The sequence below is a fragment of the Gymnogyps californianus genome, chromosome 12, assembly GCF_018139145.2.
Source record: "Gymnogyps californianus isolate 813 chromosome 12, ASM1813914v2, whole genome shotgun sequence".
Lineage (NCBI taxonomy): Eukaryota > Metazoa > Chordata > Aves > Accipitriformes > Cathartidae > Gymnogyps > Gymnogyps californianus.
In genome coordinates this window covers 19,598,188-19,614,621 of record NC_059482.1, presented here as the reverse complement: position 1 = coordinate 19,614,621, position 16,434 = coordinate 19,598,188, and the positions used below count along the sequence as shown (strand labels likewise).

Genomic DNA, 16,434 nt, shown 5'->3' with positions numbered 1-16,434 from the left:
AAGATGATTTGGCAAATGCAGCCACTTTAGAAGCGGTATCTTTTCAGGATACCATAGTAAAAAAACTCTGCTTAGAACAGGAGAGCACTGAGCATAAACATGAAGTTGTAGAGGGCATGAGAAGAAACCGATTGATCATTGGCTCAGGTATTAGTTAGTTACTAGCCAGTTCTATGAATCATGGACTCAGTGTGAGAGATGTGTTGAGAAGGATCTGGGTTGACCACTTGCATGATGCAGTCCATAGAGTCTCACAAAGCGTTTCATGTGCACGGAGCTGGATAAGATCCTTGACCAAATGGTGTCTGATCTCGTGGGCAGGAGTAAGGTTTTACTTTGTTTCTCAAGCTTACATTCCCTATAGGATAAGTATACCACTGTGTCTATGCTGACTCTTCCTGGCTGGGTTGTGGTGAGGTAGCCTGCTGATAAGCAGAAAGAGCGTGGATAATACAGGCATGTAAACTGTTCTGAGAAGGCAGTGGGCTTCGCGGAGGCATGGGACCACATCATCCCTTTAATGTAAATTGCTGCGGTTACATCTTAGAACTAACAGAGAAAATAACCTAGGTTTCTAAATAAATCCAGTATGCAGTTATATACTGAGGTAATATTGTCTTTCCTTTGACAGGTATTTCACTGTAACATGCTACTGAATTTCTAATTTCAAATGATACAAGGAAGCCTGGCCATGAGAAGTGTTGACAGTGTAATTTGATTTTATTTGTATTGTTGGCAGTCCATGTGTGGGACATTCTTCTCTGTTTTATTTTTTTAATGAGAAACATTCCATCAGATTGTGGAAAGAACATTTTTCTGTTGCCCAATGCATAAGCAAAAAACCTAACCAAACAAAACCCCAATATTATAAAGAACAGAAAAATAAAACAAGTTAAACAATAATACTTGACTTTTATGTATAACGCATTGACTTCAAAAATCTGAGTCATTCCGTCCATATAAACAAGTTATATAGTAGTAACAAAGTGCATGAAGCAAATTGCTAAATTTAACTAAGGTATTAAAATAAAAAGTACTTTAAAACAATACTTCAATACAGTTTCTTGCCATGATTCCATCATGCATCAACACAAATCAAATCCTGAGGCAACCTGTGCCTTTGACAGTCTTTCTGTATTATTATGTAAATAAATGGAAGTAATGATCAAACTCGCAAGGGGGTGAAAAACATCAAGACAAACCATCTATTCATAAGAGAGTTGTATTTAAAAAAAATAAAAATCAAAGTGCACTGCTGGTACATCTCATTTGAGCCTATTTGGGATGTGTATAACACTGGGGCGTGATCCAGTCTCCAATGGTTTCAATGCTTTGTTTAAGCACCAAGGTAATAAAGAATGATGGATGTTCTGTTACTAGCATTACTATGACTAGCATGAAAACTGAAAAATTGTACCAGAATATATACGTAAACATCTTTTGTATACTGAGGAGGCAAACACTCTTAAATTATCTGATGTGTACAGTACTGGTACTTAATGTTTTGGTGCCAGTACCAGACTGGTCCAGTAATTAGCATTCAGATCTATTTCTAATTACAGATAAGGCATATAACAAAAAAGTAAATATTTGGTTATTAATATCTCATACAGTTCAGCAACCCAACCAGTCAGAATTTATCTTGCCAATTTTAACAATCTTCAAACTCTTGTCTTCCATTTGTAGATAGTACTGATCTTTGAAAAAGTAAGTGTATCCTGTGAAGGTAAATAAAAAAAGCATACTCAGATTATGGAGCACATAATTCTTGATCAAAGCTTTTTTGTCTGATTTCATGAAGCTTAATGAACTGGAAGACTTATTTCCCAAAGTATTTATACACAATAAAAAAGATTTATTTTAAAAATACATAAAAATTCCCATCCTGGAGAACAGAGGTCTTGTTAAATGGAGCCTGAAGTCAGGTTACTATTTAGTGAGCCAGAATTTTCTGGGAAGAAATGTTAGCTGGCAAAATACATGTTGAAAATGCAATCGAGTGGAGACTCATGTGATATCAGCGCTGCTTCCAGATATTTATGCATATCTCTGCAAAATATGAGGCCACTTCAAACCATGGGCCAGACTCTCAGCTGCAGTTGATAGGAGGTTATAAAAACAAGCAAAATACACTCATGTGCCTGTGATCAAGGAGATTATCATACTCGAGTTCTGGCTGTGCTAGAGCAGGATGATGCTGAAATGGTGCTGTGGCTGCATGCTGGTACTGAGGAACCTATGGAGCTGTCAAGAAGTTGGGAAATTTCCAAGCCATAGGAACTGGCCCGGTTGTGCCTTCTGGAGTTAGGACATCCTGTGCATCAGGCATTGGGTGGCAGGAGTCGCTTTAGTCTCTGTCTCAACTACACTAGAAAGAGAATTCTCCACAGAGCTAATTTGCCCTGTGCCCAAATTGGAAAACCAACATGAACCCAGATCTGAGCCTCAGGGACATCTTGACATAAAAGTGACTGCATCACAGATTACTTTTCTCCATGTCCTGTCTGACATTTGTATAGCAGGTTTCTAGACCTGTACAACATAGCGATGGAAAGCAATAAGATGCTTCAAGACACTTAAACAAAACAGTATATAGCCTTTTTAAAAAAAAAAGAAAAAAGCAAGGAAGAAAAGCGGAAAGATACTAATAAAAGCTGTTTCTTGCGTTCTTAAGCTTTGCAAAGTGTTCAGCATCAAAGTAAATGATAAAGAGTAATAGCAGATTGGAATTAATTGACCTTCATGAAAAGGGAAATTAGCATAACTTATTATTATTTGCTTGGATAAAAATATTCAGGAGAGGTAGTATTCCCTAAATGTTTCATTTTAAAAAGTTTAAACTGTGATTAGCAGGGTATTTATCAACTGATATTTAATGGGAAAACAAAAAGACAAAAAAAGTTTGTTTGAACCAGTAGTTTGCAAAGCTGAATGGGAATTTGGCTCAATTTGGCTCCTACTCATGGACCACAAGAAATTGAAGTCTCCAATAAGTTTCACAGCAGACACATAAGAGAGCTTGTTAGTGACTTAAATCAGAATTACAGCTTACCGCTGTCACCAAGACCCAGGACAGCATCGAGGTTATCTGGAACGCCATTCCAAGAGTCAGCAATGAATTTAGGGGATGCAAGCTCCATTTTCTTCTTTTCTTCATTGTACCTGAAGAAAATTATATCCCTGCATTACAAATCTGTATTTAATCTTAAAATTTAACATAATTCTTCAGGGAGTCCTCAGCAAATGTGACTATATAAAACAATCAAACAGAAATATAACAACTGAGATTGTAACATTGTTTCTATTTCATTATAATTATTCCCAGCTCCTTTAAAACCCTGTGAAATTTTACATCGTTCCTTTTCGAAATGCAGTCCTTGCTGAATTGAAAATACACTTTCTAAGCAAAACCCTTTTCAGAAATGTAGCTTTAAAATTGCAAACATAATCCTAGGAAAGGTAAATTTTTTCAGGCAGCAGCCGACATCTGAAGATAGCAGATTTTAATGTGAAATGGCTATCTTTTAAAAATTGTATTTGAAATATGCTTGTAGTCCATGTAATTGATGGATTGCTATTAAATTACTAATTACTTTCCCTAACATTTCATTAAAAGCCCCTATTATTTTCACTCTCTCTCAGTGATGATCAACGGATAAATGCCAAGTTAAAAATATGTGCTTTTCTTTGCAACACTTCAAAGTGTTGCAAAACCACAATGCCTTTCCCAATCTATGCTTTAAAGAGGAAAAACTCAGCTGATGTAAATCCACCTAACTCCATGGAAGTCGGATCTAGTTTGCAGTATCCTTCAGAAGTGAGTGGATCTGTCTGTATCCACATCTGCAGATGATGAGTTGTTTCATTTACTCTGCATGCTTTCCACTGTAGAATGCAAAGATAGATTTGTGCAAAGCCAGTTTTACGCTCCCACAAACAAGTAATCCAGGATCTCCCTTTCTGTATATAGGCAATAAATGTCCCAGGGATGCAAGGTCCTTGAGAGTGAAGATGGAAGGAGCAAGACTGCGGCCTGGTTTCCCCATTTTTCTGATTCATAGATGGGAGTCAGTGCTGAGCAGGAGGAATAGAGATGTCCTGAGGAGCAGTGATATGGGATATAGTTTGAATTAGGCTTCCAGTCACCCTAGCACCACCTCTTCAGGAGCAGTAGACTTCACAGAGGTTGTCTTTGATTAGTACTGGAGGGAGGGAAGCATTTATGTTCTTGATTTCTATTTATCCATATCTGTATGTATCTCGGGTTACCTTTCCCTTATTGCTGTATGGAACTACTTGGATTATATCCAAAGTTACGCCAGTACAAATGAGCAGTAGGTTGGTCAAAATCAATTTAAATGATTAATTTAAATTACTTACTATTTTTTCCTTGGATATTTAAAGAAAATCTAGTACCTTGCTGGGTAGCTTTAAAACTTCAGCTGTGGAATCTGAGCCAGCTCCTCTTCCTCTCCCTCAAAAAACTTCACTTTGCTTAATCTTGTTATAGTAACACTAAAATAGCTTGGGGCTGGAAGGAGGGAGAGGAGAAGGCTTCCAAAAAATCCATTTAAAGTAAGTGTGATAATGGCACAGGAAGGACTATGGTATGTAACTATTTTGATTCCATGTGGCAGCGTGCTTGTATAAAATAGCCACATACTTAAGGGTTATAGTGTCTGTGTTAGAGAGATGCATTTTTTTCTGAAATATTTGTCAACTGCTTGCTTTCTTCTTTACACAGATAGAAATCACTTAAGCTTATTTTGATTCCTTAACAATAAATTATGCATTCTGCAGTGACTGCAATTGATAAGGCACTTTGATAGAAATACTGTCTGTGATTAGAGTGATGAATTACTTGGAGGCCCTGGAGTACAGTTAATCAAAACAATAGTTGGTACAGAGGAGACCAGCAGCTTTGCTAACTCATAGTCTGTAGGCTTTGGTAGGAATCCAAAGTGTTGCAAATGGCTGTATTAGAGCTACTTGCAAATGTTGAAGATGGTTTCTACAACATGACATTAAAAAATGAATAACATTCTTTAGCTTTTAAGCTCTTTTTTTTTTTTTTTTTGATAATGGAGAAGAGTACTGTCCTCAAAGTAATTGAAAGTTATGATCAAGTGGCAATTGTGAAAGGGTATTTTATTTACTTACAGGAATCCACAGCCATTAGGATATAATAAAGACACTCATCCATTTTGATCATAACATGAAATTAATGTTCACATAAAATGGACTCAATTATCCTGAGACCTCCTTTGATATTTTATATAGAGCATCTCTCAGAAGGAACCCTTATAGCTTGGAGAATCTTTTAGATTTCTGGTGGGTGTTTCCCATGCTTAACTTTCCTGTACATTGTCAGTTAATGAATGGTTCAGCTTTCAGCCTGTTGTGTAATGTCTGCATTCCTGAAGTAAAGTCATGTTCCTGGAAGAGACCTCTGATGACGAAAGCAGGAGTTAGTGTCTGTTTTGTTCTCATGCCATTCTGATAGGCAGCACAGAGTAGCTCACAAAGTTCCTCAAAGCACTGAACTGCTTCTACTTTTTAAGATGATCTTTTGTGCCAGATCTTCCTGCCAGTTATGATAATGAAATTCCGTTAAATACAATTAGTAGACTCTTCATCAGGTGTAATGTACGATATTTATTTCTACCACAGTAATAGCCTTGAGGCATTTTAAGGACATTCCTTCCTAAGCTAAGAGTCCAAGAGCTTCCCTGGATAGAGCATGGTAACAGGTCACCTGAGCTTGGTTGCTTATGTTGCAGCATATTTTGCTTCTCATACAGTCCTTCAAACAGGAACCTTAGTGCAAATACAGTTACACGCATTTGTGGAATACCACATTTGTGGTGTTCTTTGCAACAAAAACTTCTCTGAGCATGTACTGGAAACATGAAAAGGATTGTAGAGACTGTCAAAATGAATTGAAGCTAAGATTTTTCCCAAAGTATTAGCAGATACACTTCTTGTGGTTTGTTCAGATCTCCTCAGTGCCAACTCTATTAGTAGAGCAAATGTGTTAGTGACTGGTACATCAGCTGCTGAAAGGATTTACAGTCATCCCCAGCGTGCTTTGCTAGTCACACTGCTGTTTCTTTTACATCCAGTGCCTCCAAACCTGATGGCTTAGTGAAAGAATTTCAAAGGCAATCTGGTCAGTCTCTGGCTTCAAGTGATTGGAGATCAGCCCATTTTTTAAGGAATTCCTTTCAGAGTTTTCTCCCAGCAGTCGTGAGCTGACGGTAGGGACAGCTTGCCCCTCTTAAGAGCCTGAGACTGGCATGGGGCAGTTGCTGGTACATAGGGGTTGAGGGATGGATTGTTAGTGGTGAGCAGCCTGACAGAGACTCCCATATATCCTCTTCCATTGCAAGCTGTTTTCTCAAATACATGCTAGTTTCCTACTGCTGTACTGAAGCGCTTTCCTAGCCGTACTCCCTGGTTCAGCATCCTAGCTCGTCACTGCTGTCAGCGCTGTCCTGGCAGCCCTCATTTTGTATTCTCAAAGGATGAACTCCCTGTGTTTGGTTCCTGCCTCCTGAACCTCAGTGTGCGTTCAGCCCTAGAGACGCAGCTTGGCTAACAGCATACCAACACCACTTCAATGCATCTTACTTCCAGTATCTGTCTCCAGCAAAAATGTATGTCCTCTTGTTTCTGCCCCAGTTAAAAGCTGCATCAACACGTTGCACGTCAGGGGGTAGTCCCAGGTTGGTGAGTTTCTTTGGATAGCCCCTATCCAAGTTACTGGCTGAATAAACCCAGTACTCATTTCCTAAGTAGGGGAGAAAACAAAGCAAACAAACACTGTTTACTAATCAGATACAGAGGAGTATTTCTTCTTTTATGCTTTGTTATGCAACTTTTTATTGCGCCAGCTGTACTACTAGTCTTTCTAGTATTTTACCATCTGTGAAACACTAGAGTGCAGGTGTTCTGTGATTGCAATTTCTGCTTTTGCCTCTTAAGTGTTGCTTGCCTCTCAGCAAAAGACATCACCTCAGCGTGCTCTTGCTTCCTTCCTTCTTAGCTGTCTCATCTTTGAGGCAGGCACTGTCTTAGTACAGTTGGGGTTATGTTAAAACAAATAGTTAATATTGGTAATTTTTTGTATGATGAAGATGGTCTGAAACCAGGCATGGGCACCTGAAGGTCAAATGCAGAAGCTCATGTTCACCCTCCATTTGTTTTGTTGAGTGATTTTACTGAGTGGTTAACAGGAAGTTTTTGCCCAGAGTGCCTGTTTCTGTTGTCTTTTGTCATACTACATTTTCTAATGTCTCTTCAAATATGTACTAGTGGAAGATGTACTAGTATTCTGTGTTCTTTACATGGAATTATAATTTACTTAGTAAATACCCTCACTGGATTCGCTGAAAGCCACGGAAAGATTCATTCATGAAAGGACATTTCTTCGATTCTGTGCTAGTGGGAAAGTAAGTAAGTAAAGTGTTAATATGAGAAAAGTGTAACAAGTAGCATTTGAGTTCCTGAGAAGTTACTATGTCACCATTCAGGAGCAAAGGGTGGGTCTCAGTAGTAAGTATTTTAAGATAGTTGGGTTACACCTAACTTTCAAACCAATCTTTGTTTGTTTGATAGTTCTTTTTTTTTTTTTTTAAAAGCGGGTTAGTTACATTTTCCTGGAATTTATAAAGAGAGGGAGAGAGGTTTAGATGTAATAGAGTTATATATAGTATATGCAATATTTAAAGTGTTTTGGCTTGCCTGAAATAAAACTTTTTTTAAGCTCCCCCCCCGCCCCGTAAACTAAAGCAAATGGCCTTTGAGGCATGTGGAATAGATCATCATTACTTTTTTCCCTCCTGTACAGAAAATATACAGCAGCATCTATCTGCCATATGGTTTTTACATGATTGGAGATGTTTAGTCATGTTTTTAGTAGATACTGGAGCCCAGTTTTTGCTGGCTCAGTTTTTCATGTTGAAAACAGCCTCCCAGCTCCACTAATTTGGCCAGTACAGCTGAACCATATGTGTGACTTACGATGGACAGAATAGTGCTTCCTGTTATCCTCCTCTCCCATGGAGGCAGCTAGCACGGCTGCCTGTATCCTCTGCCTGATGAGCCACCAAGGCAGATACTTGGAAGCCAGAGTGGAAGTCAGTCTTTGGCAAAAGAGGAGGAGACAGCAAAAGGCATGGGGGGAAAAAAGATCTGATCTTCTCAAGCATCATGCACAGAGACAATAGCTTAAAATGAGAGGAAACAGAAGAAAAACAGAGCAGTGGCTGATGAAATGGAGCTCCTGCTGTTGTTGTTGCTTTTTGTTTTAAATAATGACTGTTGTTTAGTCTTGCTTATTGTTGAATGTATCTTTCTAGGTGCTTATAGCTCCCCTTTGTAGTAATGGAGGCTGAATGCTGTTCAGAGTCTTTCAGAACCAACCTTTGTCCTAAAATCCTCAGCATGGGATGTTTGAGATCTGTCACCCATACCTGCTGGCTATACTGACTCTTAGGCAGGCCATTCGCTGGCCTAGTTACAACTCAGAGGAAACGGAGCTCGAATGCAACATTTATGCAAATGGCTACTTACATTTTAAAACTTAAAACCAATACCTGAAAAAAATACAGCCTTCTCGTCCTGAGGGGCCTCGTAGACAGCATCAATTTTCTCTGGCAGATCAGGCCAGAATGTAGCAACAAGAAGAGGACCTGTGGGTTTTCCTCGGGGATTTACAGTCCTCCACATAAATCTGAGCAGAACAGAAAATTGTATGAGATTTACAATGAACTAATTCACCAGCACATCTGTTTCTCATAATTTCTGGCAAAGGCCACATAAGTGTGCATATACACACATGCACGCACACACACATTAGCAGCAACACACGCTTGTAGCTGTTTTCCCACAGTAACTGAAAAACCAAATCATTCATTTAGAAGCATGTTGCTAAAACAGTTGCACAATGAGCTGCATGCTGGACTGCAGGTGGAATTGCTTGCACTGATTGCACTGATTGCTTTGGAGTTCTTGTTGCTTTTTGCATCAAGGCAAAATGTGTTCTGTGCTTTGAGTATACAAATAAACTTATTTACAAAGCATTTAAACTATTAGAGCTCTCCTGCTGTTGTGTATGGAGCAGATGGATTAGCTTTTGACAAAAGCAGAGATTTGTATTCCGTGAATTGCTCTTGCAATTATTATTGTAGTGACTGAAAGTTCAAATTTAATAATAGTATATCAAACTGCTTGGAAGTGAGCTTGGCTGTAAAAGAAACTGCTATCACTAAAAATGTTCATTAGAGAAATGCAAAGGGTAATTTATTGGCTATTTTATGTATAAGTAGGATCATCATTTGATTTAAGCTTTAAAAAGCTGTAATTATCTTTAAATGGCAGAGCTTTGTGCTGAGGGCTTTTGGTATTAAAAATGGCACTACTATTTCCTCCCCCATAGAACGAACAACTTTTTTCCCCAACAGAACAAAAGTTTTGCCATGGTCATAAAACAAAAAATCAGCAGGCTGGTGGAATCGCTCTTGCACCAAGCTATAGCTATTAAATTCTCAGGTCAAACGGCTTTTACCATTATTATGTTGCTGAAGCTCAAGGCATCTTATTTTTTTCAGAGTATAAATAGTCAGTACCCATTCCTACCTAGAATAATTATACCTTTGATAAACCCAGGATCTGAAACTGAATTTTGGTTTTGCCTAAAACTTGGAGGAGCAGTCCTAAATTCATTTAATAAATTGCTGTATTTTTGTCAACAGAAGTTTGACTGCGAACAGAGCTAGCTAGGACAAATAAAACATTTTGAAATGCATTTGCAAGTATGATTAATTGCTGCATACTGAATTATGATAATCTATAGCGTTTGATATGAGGAAGAGTTCAACTGGCAAGTGCATTGTTTTTTTGTCTCTTAATTAAAAATACGTATTAATTTAACCTGACATATGGTACTAATAATTAAGATGATAATATATTAACTTACTCTCATTTTGCATACACGTATGTATTTTTAACATGTACCAAAATATCTCTGAGCCTAACTCATCATAATTTTCATTTTAAAAAAGAGGCAAGGAATAAGGTATTTAGCTAATTACTCTTGCTCTTGACACTGTTTAAACGCATATGAAATGCTGTAAAAGGTAATAACATTTGTTCCATGCATCTCTTTTTAGACAGAAAAGCAGATCCAATATGATATGACATGGAAATCCATATAACAAATTTTTCTAACACTGCATTCATAAAAGTAGCTGCTTTAAAAACCCAAGTTACAGAATTCTCAATCAAATTTGGACCTGATTTATGGCTGAGTCAGCACTAATAATTACTATTTGCATGAATTCCAAACTTTCCAGAGCCAACGGAGACTTGAACACCGGGTTTCTATTAAAGCACACATTTCAAGGGACTTGTTAAAATGGTGAGGTTTTCTCGTGGAAAGGGAAACTTTGTCAAAGCTGAATTTTCTTTTGTTTTTGAATCGGGTAGGAGGTATTTTTATTTCTACTCATCTTATTGAGGAAATGGTGAAATTGATTATTTGGCTTTCTTGTTTCACTTTGAACATGTTAAAAGGTTTTAACTCATTCAGGTTAAATTTTAATATTATGTTTATAGAGAGATTTAATACTTTGTTACAGTAAGTATTTTACATTATATTTTAACATAATCAAGATTTGCCATTATTACTATTATTATTCTTATTACATGCAATTATGTAAAGGGACCAAATCAGTGGGTCTGTTTTAATGTCTTGGTAAACTTCAGAAGTTTGAATTTTTGTTCACTTTCAGAACAAAAACATCTGTGTAAGTGCTGTACTTGGGCACTCTGGTTGCTTGGAGGATTCTGTGCCCAGTGGAGAAGCTCAACTGTTCTCTATGGCCAACAGCACCTCCAGTAATTCCCTTTTATTTCCTTGATTTGAGGGGGGAGAGAAAAATACTTTTTTGAAAGAATTACTCTGATCTGACCTCCTTTTTGCTATTTACTTCTTTTGCCTGTGTAATATGACAGTTGGATGCTATGGTCATTTTCATGAATCATAAAAGTCACACGACACATGATAGACATTTGTTTTTTGAATTCCAAAAGTGAGTCATAATGCTGCTTGCCTGATGTTTGGAAAGCTGCAAGACTGACAGGCAAAGCCATTCCAGAGCAAAACAATTCAACAATTGTCTGCTTTTGCTGCAAATTAGATAAAGCATGAGTCAGTTTGAACAGTTTGCTTTGGTATTTGCATAGTTCTTTGACCGACTGTATCTGAATGCGAAATACTTCTATTTTGTTGGGATTATATAGAATACTGAATCGCTTTGCTGATTTAGGAATAGATTTTAAATTGTTCCTTGTTGAATTAAGGCTTGAGTGACTACCAGTTTACAAAAGCAGAAGCGAGGTGGAGATCTGGCTGAAAACCAAGGCCCACAAGTGAGCAAAAGAGGATCAGTATGCTGTGAATACTGTGGAACTTGAAAGGTTTTTTACTGCTGTGAGAATGTTTTTCCTTCTGAAGGCACTGAGCTGAGGTGAATACTTTAGCTCTCCGATGACTACGCTAGCAAACGTGGGCACTGGTTTTGGCAAACTTGTTAGGCCAGGGTGGTGGGGCCAGTTCTGTGCAGGTTGGTGGAAACGTCTGGTGCTGGCTTTCTGTGAGGCTGATCTGTTGGTACTGTGGGGCCATTTTGTGGTGAAGAAAGGGCTGTTTCTTGCCATTAGGGATCACTGGATTGCAAGGAATCTTAGCCTGACACTGACAGGGCCAAGAGGAATAGTACAAAAGGTATCACACGTGTCCCCACAGACATGCTGAATGAACCCTTCTTGCCCCTAGCAGCTGTAATAGAAATGGGGGATATTATGTTCTTATAACTAGAAGTTTTAAATCCCATTTCTGCATTGCTAAAACACAAAGCCTGTGATAAAGATTAAGTCAGACTTCAAACCGAAAGCACCATTATTCTGGGTATCACATAGATGGGAACTAGAAGGAAATGCACTGAAGGAATTACTGTATACCATAGCCTGTAAAATTACCCAATTGACCATGATTTTTTGGTATGAAAAGCTGGTGAGTAGAGTTAAACCGTGCAGCATAGCAATAAATCCTTCATATCTTCTAGCTGAAAATTTAAATCTGGAGGAGATGGCTGGACCTTACACCACCAGGAGATACAAATAACTATTAAATTGCTGTTTTGTGAGGGGGACCTTGTTTGTTGGTTCCTGCTTCCTTTAAAATTTCAGCTGACATCTGGCAAGGAGCAATGAAGAGGTGAGTCGTAATACTTCCGTCAGCTTCAGATGCTTGTGTAGGTTTCTATATGATAGGAGACAGTGTTTGATTTAGGCACGCGAAGTGAATGTGCGTGGGCCCAGGTCTCCAATGGCTTTGGGAGAATGTTCAGGGTAACTGAGGATAAATGATTTCAAATCAAGCATTGATTTATGGCAGGGAAAAAGGAGCTTTAGTGTCTCTCACCATGGTGCTGCCAAGTCCTGTACTCCTTAGGAGATGCTCTTCATTGCTGAGCAGCTGGGTAATACAGGCCCTGGCAAAGGCAGTGGGAGCTGCAGCTGTGCAGCCACCTCATTTTATCAGGAATGTCCCTGCTCTTGCGTCAGAAATGCCTTTTGTGTCTTCTGCCTTGGAGGCCTTGCACACATGGAGCCTATCCCAATCACCAGTGTCCTTGATGTGTTATTACAGCAGCTATGGGTCACATAATACTGTTATTTAATGATCTTGGATTCAACCTGGATTAAACCCCTCGGGGACAAGACTTTGCTCACAGATTTCCATGATTGTATCTTTATGAACATGGGAAAGAAACAGATCCTCTTCAGACCAGTCTGGACCTTTTAGACCACTATCATAATGAAAGTTATGCTAAAACTGAAGATTTGCTAAAACAGTGTCTCCATGGTGGAAGAGGCATTTGAGATTATTGCCACTAGCTTTGGGTGAACTACTATTTTGGAGGAGTGTTTTTAGAAGTTGAGATTGGAAATTTTCCCGCAGTCAGATTTGAAGCTTTCCCCCAGAGTGCAGACTATATGAAATGAAATCAGGAAGGATAGTGCCTCCAGAGCTCTGCTCCACTGAAAGTGATGGGATTTCCGTTGCTGAATTACAACCCTTGTAGGTTTTTGCTACAAAAGGCATCCGGAAATATTTTATAGGGAATGAATCCTACTTTGGCAGGCAATAGACTGGCTAATGCATCTCTTCCTATTGCTAATTTTGTGATTAACATTACAGATGGGTAAATGTCTACAGATTTTGAGGGTCATATCTGGTTTGTATAAGCATTTAGACGTTTGCATGTGTCTCCCCGCTACTTCACCCTTTTGAGCAACGCTCCTGTGACTTCACAGAAGCCAGCAGGGCTGACACCAGGGTTAATTTTTGCTGTCTGATCTGTAAAATTGGGCAGAAAATATGAGAACAGGCTTTTTTGTGAGGTTTGTGGCATTTCGTTGTCCTGATTTTAGCTAGAACTACCACCAGCCCAGTCGTTGTCATAGCATCTTGGCATGCACAATCCCAGCGTAGGGCAGAAACCAGAAATTAAAAACCACCACAAAACTGCCTAAAATAATGACTGAAGTTGAAAATCCCAGACTCTTAAAGAAGTTTGAGAGTAGCTCTAAGAAAAAGTGAATTTATGGCATAATCATCTCACCTATCTCTAATTGCAGGCAATCTTTTGGACATGAAGGTGGTTGGGAGTAGTCAGCATGGATTCTCAAATGGGAAGTCATGCTTGACCAACCTGATAACCTCTGTGATGAAATGACTGGCTTGGTAGATGAGGGGAGAGCAGGTCAGAAAGGTTTTTGACCCTATTTCCAATAAGATTCTCATAGAGATGCTGTTGAAGTATGAGTGAGGTAAGCGGACAGTGAGGTGGACTGAAAATTGGCTGACTGGCTGGGCTTAGAGGGTGTGGTCAGTGGTATGAAGTCTAGCTGGAGGCCAGTAACTAGTGGTGTATCCCAGGCGTCAGTACTGGGTAGAAGACTTTTTAACGTCTTCAGTAATGATCTGGATGATGGGGCAGAGTGCACCCTCAGCAAGTTTGCTGATGACCCAGAACTGGGAGGAGTGGCTGATACACCAGAGGGTTGTGCTGCCATCCAGAGGGACCTTGACCCCTAGAGAAATAGGATGACAGGAACCTCATGCAGTTCAGCAAAGGCCAATTCAAGGGCCTGCACCTGGGGAGGAACAACCCCAAACACCAGTACATACTAGGGGCCAACAGGCTGGAAAGCAGCTTTGTGAAAAAGGACCTAGGGGTCCTGGTGGAAACTAGCTTGACCACGAGCCAGCAGTGTACCCTGTGGCAAAGAAGGCCGTATTATTTAACCATAAACCCAGAATTTGCCATCTCTTTCCCTTAGGGTTGATTAGGACACTTTGCTGTCTCTGAACACACAAAAGAAAGGGCAGAGATTGTGCCTGATAATGAATTTCTAGATTTTGATGAATAGGTCTGACAGATTCCTACACTTGAGGCTCCATTGGTAAGCAATTTATCTCACTTACCTATCTTTGAAGAAAAACGTTTCTCCTCTAATTTGTGCGACTCCATCAAATACAATGTCGTGCTTGCAGAGCTCTGGAGTGACAGGTCCAAGAGTTGGACGTGGGCCTGGCCCCGGTCCTGGCCCTGGTCCAGGTTCGACATCGGTCGATACTTCTGTAATGGTGAACAGAGATACTCTGTTACACTGAAATACAGTGCGGCATAGGTTACATAGAGAACATGAGCTACCACGATTTCTAGAAGGTGAATAATTTGGAGGCAGTGCTTGAAGGAGAGAAAACTTATAATAAAATCTTTTCAGAAGAAGGGTGGTCGAGTACAGCTGAGAAGGCCTCAGCTTCCAGTCTTGCCTTAATCTGCTGTGTGGTCTCATTCAAGACACTGTGCCTGTGTGAGTGTCTTTCCATGTCGAGCTGCCTGTTTAACTTGAAAGATATTCAGAAGTGACTATACTGGGTTCAAATGTTAACATCACAATTTTTATTTCACTGGCTTCTAAAAAGAAGAGAAATGCATTTCAAAGTCCTTCTATTCAGAATTATCTGCAACTCCACTGAGGGAGACATCAAAATGAATTTCTCTTCCTTCTAGAAGTGCCAATATTTTGCAAGACACATTTTGAGCCATTTGTATGATCTTTCTGCCCTCATCAATAATCAAAATGTGCTTTTCAGAACATGCACTTTACCATCTGGTTTATTTTATTTTGTTTTATTATTTGGCTGCTGCTGTATTGCCTTATGAGGCATTTGCCTTTTTTCTTAGATATCAGGTTGATTTACTGTATGAAACAAAGTGGAGTGTAGCTGATTTGTGATAATAATATCGGAAGAAAACAAAGGTTTTTTTGAATACTTGTTTTATATAGAAAGCAGTTTGTAAAAGGTTATATCAGTTATAAAGAAGCAAGAAAGATAGTTTTGTCTCAGGTTTTGAAGTGTGCCTTGGGAGATCTGGGTTGAATTCTGAACTCTATCAAAGATACGCCATGTGAGCTTAGAAAATTCACTTAACCTTGCCCATGTCTCAATTGCCAGTCTTAATTAAAGCAGCTAAGAACAAGGAAAAAAATGAAGATTCAAATCAGATTTTTGATAAAAAGATGTCTCATGTGGTAATTATTTTGGTATAGTCTTATTATCATTTTTAAGGTGTTGAATAATGTAGAATATAGTCACAATTGGGAAGATACCTCAGTAGAAAAGTGAAAAGCACAGAAAGAGAAATGGTATAGATTTTCTTCGACTGCTTAATTGACTGTAGAATACTTGTGCCTCTACAAGGTAGAAAATATATACATGGAAGGAACTTTAATCAAAATAATACTTATGCATTTTACTAAGAGTATGTGTGCACAAAATAATAAATTTTAAAGATGTACCAACATAAACATACTTAAATCCGCTTTTTATCCAGGAGCTTGCAAAATACATTTACGTCAAAGTATCAGCTCCCACACACTCTCTGCAAATGTTATTGTGGCAGTACAGCTTGAATTGTTGCGGGAAGGCAATGTGAACTGTTTCTAAGCTGGGACAGGAAACAACGTCCTTCCCCTCTTACAGGGAGTTGCAATCTGGGAAGCTCAGAGTGTAGTAGACAATAACACCCAAACACACCCACATCAGGTATTTCAAGCTAGAGAAAAGCATGGCATTTCATTGTCCCAGTAAAAGCATTAGAAATTTTCATCTGAAGGTTTGGTTATGGGGAATTTTGGGGCTCCTGTTAGTTCAGTAAATTTAGTAACCCCTCGTCCTTAAATTGTGATATTTGATTGAAGTAGGAGCCCTGGTAATAACATGAAGAAAGCAGGGAGAAAGGAACAGAGGATGTTTCTGGCATTGGTGGTATTGTGCAGTACGTAATTTACTGC

The 16,434-nt window shown here is 38.9% G+C and overlaps 1 protein-coding gene across 2 annotated transcripts in view; it reads right to left on the bottom strand.

Moving 5' to 3' along the window:
* Positions 1-701: 701 nt before the first annotated feature.
* The window catches only part of MMP2 (matrix metallopeptidase 2), a 35,895-nt gene continuing 20,162 nt past the window's right edge, over positions 702-16,434 (bottom strand). The window contains exons 9-13 of one of the 2 annotated variants that reach the window (XM_050904331.1): positions 14,558-14,711; positions 8,598-8,734; positions 6,631-6,790; positions 3,053-3,162; positions 702-1,718 (exon numbers count right to left, since the gene is read on the bottom strand). In XM_050904331.1, coding sequence (XP_050760288.1) covers positions 1,615-1,718; positions 3,053-3,162; positions 6,631-6,790; positions 8,598-8,734; positions 14,558-14,711 — 665 coding nt within the window. In that variant the 3' untranslated portion in view covers positions 702-1,614. The remainder of the gene's footprint in view (positions 1,719-3,052; positions 3,163-6,630; positions 6,791-8,597; positions 8,735-14,557; positions 14,712-16,434) is intronic. The other variant, XM_050904332.1, reaches the window with a different exon arrangement.